Genomic DNA, 13,691 nt, shown 5'->3' on the forward strand with positions numbered 1-13,691 from the left:
TGTAATTCCTGGCACTTAAACGTGTATCAGGCGATGCCTGAAGGAGCTGATCTTGCAGTCACGAGCCCTTTGAGTTTTCCAGCGAGTTCAGTGTTTGTGAGGCCTGGTCATGGGACGGCCAAAACTGGGATGGGAGCCTGTCAGCGGGAGACACTCAGAAATGTGGCATTTTAATGCTTCCTGACATGCTTGCCACAAAGATGCTGAAGGGAGTGGAACATCTCCCTTATGAAGAAAGGCTGAAGGGGCTGCATCTCTTTAGCTTGGAGGAGGCTGAGGGGTGACCTCATAAATGTTTATCAATATGTAAAGGGTGAGTGTCAGGAGGATGGAGCCAGGTGCTTTTCAGTGATGTCCAAAGACAGGACAAGGGGCAACGGGTACAAGCTGGAACATAGGAGGTTCCTCAAAAATATTAGAAAAAACTTTTTCACTATGAGTATGACAGAGCACTGGCACATGCTGCCCGGGGAAGTTGTGGAGTCTCCTTCTCTGGAGATATTCAAAACCCGCCTGGACGCGTTCCTGTGTGACCTACTGTAGGTGATCCTGCTCTGGCAGGGGGGCTGGACTAGATGATCTTTCGAGGTCCTTTCCAACCCCTGACATTCTGTGGTTCTCTGTGATTCTGTGATTCTTGTCACAAGCAAGATGCATGGGAGGAGAAACTGAAAATGTAAGGTGTGCAATTTAGACCCAGGACTTAACATCTGGCTGGCATAAGGTTTTTTTCTGTGTGTTCTTTTCACAGCCATACTCTTTTTTCTTTTTTTTTCCCCCGGAAGATAGATGAGGGCAGGCATGTTGAAATACTGAGCAAGCTTGGAGAAGAAGTCCACAGGGAAAATCAGTGGTGTTTCAGCAGGGCTGTTGGACTGACTATGGCTCAGTAAGGCCCACGTCCTTGAATCATCATCTCATGGCTGGGCTGTTTCTGCCATCCAGTAGCCCTTGGGCAACTGAGTGTGTCAGACTCAGGCTATGCTCTTGTGTGCTAATCTCTTTTAGTAACAGGAGCCTTGTTTTAAGAAAAGGGGAAACGAGGACTTGTGAGAAAGGTCTTTTGCTGTTTATATGTAATGTGATATGTAGGCGGATTTGGTTTTTGGGTTTTGATGTTTAATAGGAATGATGAATGGAAACAGTGATCCTAGCTAAGTTCTTGGACCTTGTCCTGGTTTTAGCTAAAATCCCCAATTCTGTTTAGTGATTTTTAATTTCTGGTTTAGTCTGTTCTAAAAGGCTGCACTTTCTGAAGTTAGCAGCATGTTTTTGCAGACAGTGTGTGCTACTGGCAGTGATAACATCTGATGTTTACAGTTACTGCCTGGGACTGGGAAGAGCAAGAAAGGCTCTTGCTTATACTTATTCCCATAGTGACCAAGGCCACTGCTGGCTCTTGTGTGCCACGCTGGGGGTGCCGAGTAGTAAGAGGGGTCACAAGGAAGTAAAAGGTTGCACCTCCAGGGGGTAATAGACAGGACAGGTGACCAACGAGAGTATTCCATCCCATATACGTCATATTTAGTATAAATTGAGTGATCACAAGAGATTCTTCCCTTCCTTCCTTCCTTCCTTTTTCCTTATTTCTGCAATGGCCGGTGTCCAGGGAGGACTCAGTCTGACCTCCTGCTTTTGATCCAGATCCTGAATTCCCGAATCCAACTCCCTTCATCCAGCTCCCACCACCCATGAGCCTGGGGCTTCCCCAGTGCCGCCTGCTCTGCAGCATCAGTGGGGATTGCTATTGGCAAGGGAGTTGGGTTTGATATCAGGCTTATATGTAGTTGTATGTAGTTCTTTATTTTTATAATTTCGCTATTTTTTCAATTATTTCATTAAAGCTGTTTTAGTTTTTCTTCTCTAACCCATAAGTCTTTCTGCCTCATTCCCTTTTCTTTCCTGTTTGGGGGGGAAGAGGGGGTTAGAGAGCGTCTGTCTGCATTTAGTGGCCAGCCCAGCCCAAACCCACAACAGACCTCTTTATGTAAATTGACATAAAGGAACAGAATATTTCCTTCTGATATTGACCATGGTTTAAGGTAAAAATAGCACCATCTAGAGAGCTCTTACTGTAGAATAGTTTTCCAGTGCAAACTAGTCAATTCATATGTAGACAGTCTGTTAGGAGAATGTTTCTGAGGCAGATCTCAAACTGTCCTCTACCCAACATCTATGCATCTCTGGTTTTGTGAGTGTAAGTCCCCCTTTATAACCTGCATCATATCACAGAATCACAGAATGTTCGGGGTTGGAAGGGACCTCTGAAGATCATCTAGTCCAACCTTCATCCCAGCATACCTAACCACTACACCACAGCCTCAAGTGCTAGACCTACTTTTTTTTTAAACACCTTCAGGGTTGGTGACTCCACCACCTCCCTGGGCAGCCTGTTCCAGTGCCTCACCACTCGTTCAGTAAAGAACTTCCCCCGAATATCCAATCTAAACTTACCCTGATGCAACTTGAGGTCATTTCCCCTTGTCCTGTCATTAGTAATTAGAGAGAAGAGACCAGCACCAGCCTCACTACAGCCTCCTTTTAGGTAGTTGTAGAGGGCAATAAGGTCTCCTCTCAGCCTCCTCTTCTCCAGACTAAACAAACCCAGTTCCCTCAGCCGCTCTTCATAGGTCATGTTTTCCAGACCTCTCACAAGCCTTGTTGCCCTTCTCTGCACCCGCTCCAGCACCTCGATGTCCTTCTTGTACTGTGGTGACCAAAACTGGACACAGTACTCGAGGTGCGGTCTCACGATTGCCGAGTACAGGGGCATGATCACCTCCCCTCCTTGACTGTCAGTGCTGTGTACAACATGATTTGCATTCGTGCATCTTAAGTCCTCAAGTCCTGTTTCCGCAGACGTGCACCTCAGCAGCCTTTGAAACTTTTGTGCTCCAAGTGTCGCAGTGTCTGGATCACAGAATCTGTCTCTGGGGGTGGCCAGAGGCTCATGCTCTGCCACTTGGGCCCCTGGGAAGCCATGAGACAGTTCCTCCAGCTGTGAAGCTGTGCTTAGCGTTCTACGTGCTTCTTTTTCTCTACACAGGCGCTTTGATTACCGTCCAAAAACTGATCCTTACTGCCAAGCTCGTTACACCTTCTGTCCCACTGGCTCCTCCATTCCGGTCATGAAAGAAGAGGATGTCATTGAAGTGTATCGCTTACAGGCTCCAGTATGGGAATTCAAATACGGGGATCTACTAGGACATTTGGTAAGGTGGTGTTTTTGTTTAACAAGGTTATAGAGGCAAATTTGGCTGAATTCAACAGCAGCTGTCAAGAATGGGAGCTGTAAGGTTGAGATAGGCTTGCATCTCGAGTGCAAGTTTTGGACCCCTCCCTTCAAGAAAGACGACGAGGTGCTGGAGCATGTCCCGAGAAAGGCAGCAAAGCTGGTGAAGGGTCTAGAGCAGATGTCTTATGAGGAGCAACTGTGGGAGCTGAGGTTGTTTAGTCTGGAGAAAAGGAGGCTGAGGGGGACAGCTTATCGGTCTCTACAACTACCTGAAAGGAGATTGTAGAGAGGTGGGGGTTGATCTGTTCAACCAAGTAACAAATGATAGGATGGGACAGAATGGCCTCAAGTTGTGCCAAGGGAGGTTTAGATTGGATATTAGGTAGAATTTCTTTATTGAAAGGTTTATCAGGTGTTGGAACAGGTTGCCCAGGGCAGTAGTGGAGTCCCTGTCCCTGGAGGTATTTAAGACTCATGTAGACAAAGTGCTTAGGGCTATGGTTTAGTCGAGGACTTCTCAGTGTTAGGTTAATGATTGGACTTGATCATCTTAAAGGTCTTTTCCAGGCTAGGCAATTTTGAGATTCTTTGATTCTATGGAAAAGTATGGGAGCGCACAAGCTAGGCTATCTATAGAAAAGATGCCCAAAGAGCAGTAAGTTTCAGCCAAAGTTAAAAAAATTTAGCTCAGCTCATGAAAAGAGCGTGACTAGCACTGTTGCTGGTGGTTTTGAGTGTGTTCCCCCACTGAGCTGCATATTGGAAGTGTTTTGTGGGCACACACCATTATGAGTGTCCTTTTTTTCTGTGCTAGCGCTGCATCAACAAAATACATTTTTTTGTCCCCTTATATCAGATGAAATACTTGCTTAGTGTGTTAACTTTTCTCATGTTAAAATTGTACATACTTGCATGAACGTGGATATCTGTTGGGAGTGGACTGCTGGCTGGTCAGAATAGTGGATCACAAGGAGTTGGTTCGTTTTACGGTTCTTTCTTGAACGTTTCAATCATTATTAAAGTCTTCATTCTTGAAGTCCTGCAAATATGAAAGAATCTCAACTTTAGTAATATTTATAGCTATAGCAGTAGCGTAGTTAAGCCCTAAAGCATGATTCCTAATGAGTAAAGAACATGAATAGCAACACCTAAACCAAGCACACAGAGTCAAAAATAGAAATAGAAATAGAAATAGAAATATCATTATGTCTGTTGTTAAAGTGAGGTTCAATTTATGTATTTACTCTGCAGCTTTTAAAATATTTATCTCATTCCTTTTGTGACTTTCATTATTGATTTTGGTAACTGAGTTCTGCTCTTTATTTCTTTGATACCCCTGTGAGGTTAAGGATTCCAGAGTAAGCCTGAGTTTGGATGGTGAGCTCCCACTGGATATCTGCCTCCAAATAACAGAATTGACAATGATTGTTTGTTGTTTTTTTTTTATTTTTCCAGAAAATTATGCATGATGCTGTGGGTTTCAAGAGCTCTTTAACAGGAAGAAACTACACAATGGAATGGTATGAGCTCTTCCAACTCGGGAACTGCACATTTCCACATCTCCGGCCCGGCATGGATGCACCGTTCTGGTGTAACCAGGGAGCTGCCTGCTTTTATGAAGGAATAGACGATGCCCACTGGAAGGAAAATGGAACTTTAGTTCTCGTGACCACGATATCAGGTATATTTCAGATACTTTGGAGAGCACTTGTATCATAAAGTACAGAGTCAGCCATGTCCTCATGCAAAGCAGTATCTTTTCATTTACATTTTGTAGGTTATGCGCAATGTTAGTCACTGATGCGGATTTCAAAATTAAATACTATCTCTGCACTTTAATACAGAAAGCAGTCTGAAGCTGCTGCCTTTTGAACAACACACATTGAAGAGTTGTTAATTGAGAGTCATTTGGTGTCGCTGTACAAAAAGACTTGAGTCTCTTGAGTATAAAAATAGCAAAACAGCTTATACAGAACCATTATGGACTCTATTCACACAGCTTCACCAAAACAAAACCTTCTATTGTGACGTGTCAGATGACTGCTGGGATAGAAAAACTGGTGACAATGTGTGCATCACTGAGCAAACAGATAAGGTATATTTAGAAGTGGTCTCAAAAGTATAAAAAGATTAATCTCTATTTCCATCTCCCCATTATGTGTCATAAAAATAGTGCAAATGTCTCCAGTAATAGGTCTCTCTCATATGTTGTAGCACAAACCCAAGATCTATACCTCTGAAGACATGGGTGATCACTAGAATAGCTTCCTGGTATGTACTGAATGTCGAAGTCCTAAAACAAAAAGGTCATTTGAACAAATCTGGTTGATGACTGTAGTGAAGCAGGGAATGATTAACAAATCAAAGCCTGCTGAGGACTTGGAGACTTTTGTGTGACCAAAACCCACTTACTCTCCAAAGCTAGCACAGCGTACAAAGCGCAGCAGAGAGCAACGTTGCAGCCAGCGTGCTGGGCTGCTTTCTGTTTGCCCTCTCCCACTTTTAGCAGCTTTACTGGGCTGAGTCTCTCGTTAGTCTTACCCAGCGCTGCTGAGAAATTCTAGGCTCTTTAAGCAATGAAATAAGTGGAGCTGCTTTCCTGGGAGTTTGTAGCTCATGACTGAAGTGTGTAACGCCTGGTTAGATTGGATTCTTTTGTACGAGTACCAAGTTAAATGTTTTCCAACAATTGTGGAACCTGTGATGCTTCCTACCCGTGTGGGTTATGTGATGCCTAAGAAGGAGGTTGTGCTGGTGTCTTGTGAACTCTTGCAACATCTTGAGTTGAACTTGCTTCCTTCAGAGAGCAGGCAAAAAGCATCCCATCTCCTGGGAGAGGGCATTAATGCATGAAACAGCTGGAGCCTCTTTCCCCTTGTGAGAGCCTATGGAGCTGTTTGTTAGCGGTGTCAGAGGCCACACTGAAGCATTCTTGTTTTCTTTTAAAGAAAAGAAAGGTTAGTGTGACTTAGGGGTGTGTTTCTTTTGTGAAAATAGGGCAGAGGTATCCAAAGTCTGATTTTTTTTTTGACTGACTTAGCATTTTCCAACAGAATATCATGAAGCCATGCATTAACCTGTAATATTTTTGTTTAATTTAGGACATTAAGGCCAGATCTTCATATTAGGCCCATCTCAGTCTTGTTAGGCGAGACCAATCATTTTCAGTAACATGCCTTGCAGAGCACACATTAGGAATCATATCTGGTAGGAATTAGAGAAAATAAAGGGGAGCTTCAAGCCCATCTACAGTGTATAGTAACTACAGTTCTTGATACAGATTTAATGACTTGCTGTTTTATTAAATCAAGTCATGGGCAATTAAAAAAGAAAATTTCCAACACTTTTCCTAAAACAAAGTGATTGCCACATTTAATGGGAGGCCTAAATCTCTGAAGTGTGCAGTGAAGAACAGTTAAAATAGGGTAGCCTAGGCGGTGAATGTGTAACACTTTAGTTACTCTGAGGTAGTAGCTCGCACACATGCCTTACTCTAGGGTGAGTGTGAGAAGCGTGTACTCTCATGAAGAGTAGACCCAGCAACCTGACCTTTGCAGCTTCTTTTGGAGGTTGCTGTGTGACCCTCAGCACTCCTCTTCGGTCCTGACAAATGCAACGCTGCAGTGAATTCAGATGTCATGGAAGAGGCTGGCTGATGTGTGCAGAGTGGTGTTAGTGACATGGAGCTGTCTGATGTCCTGGGTCAGGGCAGTCCTCATTATCAGTAGCAGGCTGGGAGATGATGTGCTAGAGAGCAGCCTGGTGGAAAAGGACTTGGGGGTACTGGTGGAGGAAATGCTGGCCATGAGCTGGCAATGTGTGCTTGCAGCCCAGAAGGCCAATTGCATCTCGGGCTGCATCAAAAGAAGCATGGCCAGCAGATTGAGAGAGGTATTTCTGCCCCTCTGCTCTGCTCTGGTGAGACCTCACCTGCAGTGCTGCATCCAGCTCTGGAGCCCTCAACACAAGAAGGATATGGACCTGTTGGAAGAGGAGGGACACAGAGATGATCAGAGGACTGGAGCACCTCTCTTGTGAAGACAGACTAAGAGAGTTGTGTCTATTCAGCCTGGAGAAGAGAAGGCTCTAGGGAGACCTTATAGCAGCCTTCCAGTACCTGAAGGGGGCTACAGGAAAGCTGGGGAGGGACTGCTTACAAGGGCCTGTGATAACAAGACAAGGGGAAATAGTTTTAAACTCGAGCAGAGTTGATTTAGATTAGACATTAAGAAGCTCTTTACTCTGAGGGTGGTGAAACACTGGCACGGGTTGCCCAGAGAGGTGGTGGAGGCCCCATCCCTGCAGACATTCAGGGTCAGGCTTGATGGGGCTCTGAGCAACCTGATCTGGTTACAGATGTCCCTGCTCACTGCAGGGGGGTTGGACTCAATGGCATTTAAAGGTCCCTTTCAACCCAGCACTTTCTGTGATGTCTGCCACCCCTGAGTTGCGAGGTAACGGCTGGCAGTCTCTCCTCTTGCAGCAGTTTTGCCCGTCTTTCAGCAGCTACTGAGTGCAATTACTGCACCCCCAGCAGGGACGCTTGCAGCTAAAGAGACATCATGGCTTAGAACACTGTTGTGATTGTCTGACTGCACCTTCTGATGTACCACACAAGAAGAAGCTGCAAAATTTGGTTGTGCTGAGAGTGTGAGGTGCTAGATCTGAGTCATAGATGGTCGTAACCCTGTACCTTGGCTGCGGGAAGAGGGAGTGGGAAAGGCTAGGCTGAGACGCAGTGCTAGTACTGTGGGAAGAACGAAAGAAGGAAAATGTGTTTTGGCTCTATTTTGAGGAAGCACATACATCACCCATAGGGAGCTACCAGAGAGATGAGCTGAATTAGTGATTGCAGTTGTGCAATCGACCAGAATACATCAAATGTGTATTCTAATTAAAAAACAATAATCCTCCAGGTTTTTAAGGTTATGGGTCTTCGCATCCCGCTCATGTCATTTGACTTAGCTAAACTTTGCTGGCTGAGGAGCTGCTTAAAACTGCAGCTGCGGCAGTCTAATGTTTCTTTTGTGGAGAGACATAAAAATTTCTGCCCTGCATTGCTACGTTTAGTTAAAACTTGAGGAAGTGCAAAAATGTCTGTTGCACCAGTTCTGATGTAAGAGAGACATAGATCTGTTGGAAGAAGTTCAGAGGAGGGCCACAAAGATGATCCAGGGGCTGGAGCACCTCTGCTACGAGGACAGGCTGCGGGAGCTGGGATTGTTTAGCCTGAAGAAGACTCTAGGAGGACCTAATAGCTGCCTTCTGATACCTGAAGGGAACATACAGGAAGGCTGGGGAGGAACTTTTTACAAGAGTGTCCACTGATAGGACAAGGGGAAATGGGTTTAAGTTGAAGGAGAATAGATTTAGATTGGACCTTAGGAAGAAATTCTTCAGTATGAGGGTGGCAAGACTTTGGAATAAATTGCCCAGAGGTGTTGTGGCTGCCCCCTCCCTGGAGGTGTTCAAGGTCAAGTTGGATGGAGCCTTGAGTAGCCTGATCTAGTTGAGAGGCGTCCCTCCCCATGACAAGGAGGTTGGACTAGATGATCTCTAAGGTCCCTTCTGGCCTAGGCCATTCTATGATTGCTTGTAGACTCTTTGTTCCCTGTTTATCTGCATAGATAAAACAAAATGAGAAGTATTGTGGTTCTCCAGCGTCTGGATGTTCTGGCAAAGTAGCAGGAAATGGGGCAGAAAAAGGAACTACAGTTTAAGTATCACTTCTCCCTCCAGCCTAAGCCTTGTGTCTTTGCACGGTTAGGTAATGCTGTAGGTGAACTTTTGCAGGGATAGGAGGTGAACCTTGAAATAAATGGAAAAATATTTTGAGTCACATATTTGCTACCTTGTTTCCGTAATGCTTATTTTTGTCTCTTACAGGAACCATGTTTAATGAAATGGCAAAGTGGGTAAAATACGACAATGAGACTGGCATCTACTATGAAACCTGGACAGTTCAAGCGAGTCCCGAGAAACAATCTATAGTGTGGTTTGACTCTTACGAATGCTCTAAATTTATACAGAGAACGTACCAGAAGCTAGCCGACTTAGGAGCTATATTTAAGAAGGTACAAACAAACTATACGAGCATAATTTTATTTAGTGGAGAACCTATTTACCTGGGAAATGAAACATCTATTTTCGGACCGCTAGGAAACAAGACATTGGCAGCAGCTATAAGAGACTTCTATGAGCCATTCAAACCTCATCGGACGGTCAGAAAGTTTTTCATGGACCTTTTTAAAATAGTTGATCGTGTCATCTTGAATCGTGAATTTTACCTCTTCTACAACTTGGAATACTGGTTTTTACCTATGAAGTTCCCTTATCTCAAAATAATTTATGAAGAGGTCCCTTTACCTACTGGAAGCAAAACATGGCTAGGTGTATAACTGCTGAATGAAGAACCAAACTTACCTGTATGTCGGAGTATCTTTAAGGAACTTGGAGTGTTGTAAAACTTGTGTCGAGAAGGCTTTGCTGAACCACAGGAAAGACTATGCTTTTTTATTATTATTATCTGTATAAAACATTCACAAACGCTTCAGCATCTCTGACTTGGCCAGCTTCTGTGTAGCTGTGGACAGCTGCTGCCCGAAGGTGGGCTGATATGGCTTCTATGGGCTCTGCAGTGCTGGAGGGCGCCTGGGAGGCAGCCCCCCTGCTCTGGTCTCCTCGTGTGTGGCCACGTGGTGACGGCTAGCACCCAGCCACCAACAGAGATGGGACACAAGTGTTAGGAGGACCTTCCAGTCTCACCAGCCTGGCTCACCCGTGTGTTGGAGCTAACAAACCTGAGTGCCTAGATGTGCCCGGTTCCCTCAGCGTGTGCCTTATGTCAGTATTTCTGTATTTCTTTGATTTGTATGGGTGGGATCTAAAAAGTGTTCTCTGCTTCATGACGCAGGAGTCCAGTGGGGTGGGCAGGGGCAAAGCCTCTGTTAGAAGATGGCATAGATGGTATCTTCTCACCACTTTGCTTCCTTCACTTGCACTGTAAACATAATACAGATGGCTCTTCCTAAGATGTGTGTGGGTTTTTTCTAGCGCAGATAGAAGGCAAACAGCGTGTTTTGATCTCAACTTTGATGCATACCTGCAGTGTTCTAGCAGTCTCCTGCCTTAAAGGCTGCTTGACGCTTCGGTTAGGTCAGTTGCATGTTCATATTCCTTTTAAATTTCTGTGAAAAGTGTGGTGTCCTTAATATGAAAGAAGCAGTGGTGGTTCATGGGGTGTCAAAAGTCAAAGTTAAAAAAATCTGCACTTGTCAACGGTTTTGCCTGCAAAAAGCAGATTGCAGCAGTCTCTTCTGGCAGTGGTGCTTGCAGTCGCGGTGCTGTGCTGGCTGCAGGGTCCTTGAGTCCTGCTATGCCTAGAGCAAGCTGGCAACTGATTCCCTTTAAACCCGTATGATCAAAGCCAAGACAACACCAGCTTTCTGGCAAGCACTGAGGTACCATGCACAAAAAAATGATACCTGTAATAGTGTAATCATCATCTCCACATAGTTGGGTTTTAAAGTAGTTGCAGCATGAGCAGCTCTACTGCAGAGGTTATTACTGCGTTGTGGCTAAGCAGTAACGCAGGGAGACGACTCTGCAGTTTCAGATGGCTTGAGCCACGTTAATGGCCTGCTGCAGCTGAACAGGGGAGTATGCAGTGCATATGATATGAATCATAAGGACAGCAGAAAATTAACCTCATATTAAAAAGTCACTAAAATTAATTAGTTGAAATGCGTTATCATGTAATGGGATGAGCATGAGAGCCAGTGTGAGCAAAATGAGGTGAGGAGAGCACCTCTGTTCTGCAGGGGAAAGCTGCTAATTAGTTCCACTGTTACGTGAAACTTCATCTTCTGCCTCAGCGTGAAAGACTTTACTCTTTGCTGCCAGTCACAAGCCCTTGCTTTAACCAGCCGAGCTGCAGATTGTTTAGATTAGCCACCAAGAACATAATGCAGGAGGCAGTAGGCATGATCAAGGGGTGCGGCAAGCCTGTCTACAGAAAGGTACGTTCTGGTTGATGCATATTTGTATGACTTGGAAATCCTCAACACTGTTGAACCAACATTAATCCCAGGAAAAAGCCTTAACCTCAAACCCAGTGTCTGAACCTCTTTAGTCACACCTGACTTCAGTGGTTCTATCAGTACATGTTTGCAATGTTATGGGCTTTCTGTACTGAAGTAACAGCCTTTCTCACCTCTCCTAGTTAATCACAGAATGTTACGGGTTGGAAGGGACAGCTGGAGATCATCTAGTCCAACCTCCCCCGCCATCGTAGGTTCACCTGAGGCACCAGATGGTGCCCAGGCAGGTTTTTAATGTCTCCAGTGACTCCACCACCTCTCTGGGCAGCCTGTTCCAGGCCTCTGCCACCCTCAAAGTAAAGAAGTTCCTCCTCATATTTAGATAGAACTTCCTCTGTTCAACTTTGTGCCTGTTTACTCTTGTCCTGTCACTGGGCACCACTGAGAAAAGGCTGGCCCAATTCTCCTGGCACTCACCACTTAGCTATTTATAAGCATTGGTAAGATCTCCCCTCAGTCTTCTCCAGACTAGAAAGCCTCAATTCCCATAGCCGTTCTTCGTAAGAGGTGTTTGAGTCCCCTAATCATCTTTGTAGCCCTCTGCTGTACGCTCGCCAGCAATTCCCTGTCCTTGAATCAGGGAGTCCAAGACTGGACACAGTGCTCCAGGAGCAGCCTCAGCAGGGCCAAGTATTGTACAGTCCATATAATCCATTTAATTCAGTATGTTTTACTTTAATGCTCTGGATGGTGCAGGGAGCTGCTTCAAGGAGAACCAGTTACATCCTAGCACGTATTAGTCGTGAGTTAGAATACAGTAAATTACTGGCAATAAATGAAGACAACTGGACAGTTATTTATCAAGGACACAGCATCCCTTCCAGGCAGAAGCAGAAAGAAGCAGCTATTTGAGGCAGAGTTTGTGAGTAGGAGACACTGATGAACATTTGACAAGTCCTTCCTGCGGGGGGGCAGGGTGGTGGGTGTGTGTGTGGGGGGGTGTGTATGTATGGGGGGGTTGTGGGGAGTGGGTGTGGGTGTGTGTGAGCACAAGTGTTGGAGAGAAAGCCTCTTGCTTTCTTCACTTCTCAGTTTGGGAGTTGTTGTTCAGACTGAATGCACAGTGGGGTGGAAGTAAGCTCCACCAGCACAAACTGCAATTCTGGAAGAGGTGCAGATGAAGTTGACTCATGATTGCGCTTGGAAATAATAGTTTCACTGGCATTTAGACTGAAGTTGGTGAATGTAGTGCTCTCCTGTAGGCAGAATCCAGAATCCTTGACTTCAGCCTATAGAGTTAGATCCAAAATAACACTGAGGTGATGAGTGGGCTATTTCAGTGGAGTTTAGACAAGCTCAGAATAGATCCATAAAGATGACACTTGCAAATGTTTGTGACATCTAACAGCTTCTGTACACATGATGACCTGAACAATATTATTAAATCACGTAGGGGAGCAGGAATAATAGGATCACACCTGATGTGTTTCACTCACAACCAGCTGGTGGTAGAACTTGCCTGACGGCAGGAACCAGGGGACTGTCCTCACGGCCGGGCTCAAGGATAAACTCCTAAGTTCTCTCTTACCTGTCTCCAGTAAACACATCATCAAGAGACCTTACTCATGCTTTAATTACAGGAGTTACCCATCATTTTACACCGTGCTCAGGGCTGCTCTCTGCTTTCCTGCATGCTGCAGTTAAAAGCACATGATCATTCTCTAACACAAAAATTGCCAAGTTTGCACAGTGGTCTTTTGCAAAACCATTTAATTTTTTTGTTGAGGGTTAGGGCTGGGCCAGGCACCGAACACTGACAGATGCTCTCAAACCCCTCTCCCTCCAAAAAAAATGGGAATAAGGCAGAGAGATTTACAGACCGGAAAAGAAAAGTATAACAGCTTTAATAAAACAATAACAGAAAACAGTAATGAACTCTATACAAATCCAGTATCAAACTGTATTCCTCCCCAGATAAGCGATCCCCACAGATGCCACAGAGCAGGCAGCACTGGGCAAGTCCCAGGCTCAGCAGCAGAGAAGAGCTGGATAAAGGGAGCTGGATTCGTGAACAAGGGAATACCCTTGTTGGCCATCGGTCCTGTCTGTTCCTCACTGGAGGTACAACCTTTTTCTTTCTTGTGACCCCTTTTACTTCCTGGCACCCGAGATGTGACACACAAGATCCAGCAATGACCTTGGTCACTACAGGAGCGAGTATCAGCAAGAGCCTTTCTGCATCTCAGTCCCTGGCAGTAACCATGAACATCAGGTGTTATCACTGCTAGGAGCAGGCACTGTCTGCAGAAACACAACGGAGCTGAAAAGTGAAATCACTGAAACGCAATTGGCTGTGTTTAGCTCAAACCAGGGCACAGAGGTAAGGCTTGTGACTGCACACATTACCAACTCCTCCC

The 13,691-nt window shown here is 45.1% G+C and overlaps 1 protein-coding gene across 1 annotated transcript; it reads left to right on the top strand.

The window, feature by feature from the left end:
* Nucleotides 1–3,046: 3,046 nt before the first annotated feature.
* On the top strand, nucleotides 3,047–9,693 carry CLN5 (ceroid-lipofuscinosis, neuronal 5; the record flags this gene model as incomplete). Its single annotated transcript, XM_009877956.1, has 3 exons — nucleotides 3,047–3,212; nucleotides 4,691–4,916; nucleotides 9,122–9,693. Coding segments are annotated over 3 exons (904 nt in total), but the record flags the coding sequence as incomplete, so codon positions are not given.
* Nucleotides 9,694–13,691: the final 3,998 nt, after the last annotated feature.

This window comes from Apaloderma vittatum, unplaced genomic scaffold (assembly GCF_000703405.1).
Source record: "Apaloderma vittatum isolate BGI_N311 unplaced genomic scaffold, ASM70340v1 scaffold1301, whole genome shotgun sequence".
NCBI classification, from domain to species: domain Eukaryota; kingdom Metazoa; phylum Chordata; class Aves; order Trogoniformes; family Trogonidae; genus Apaloderma; species Apaloderma vittatum.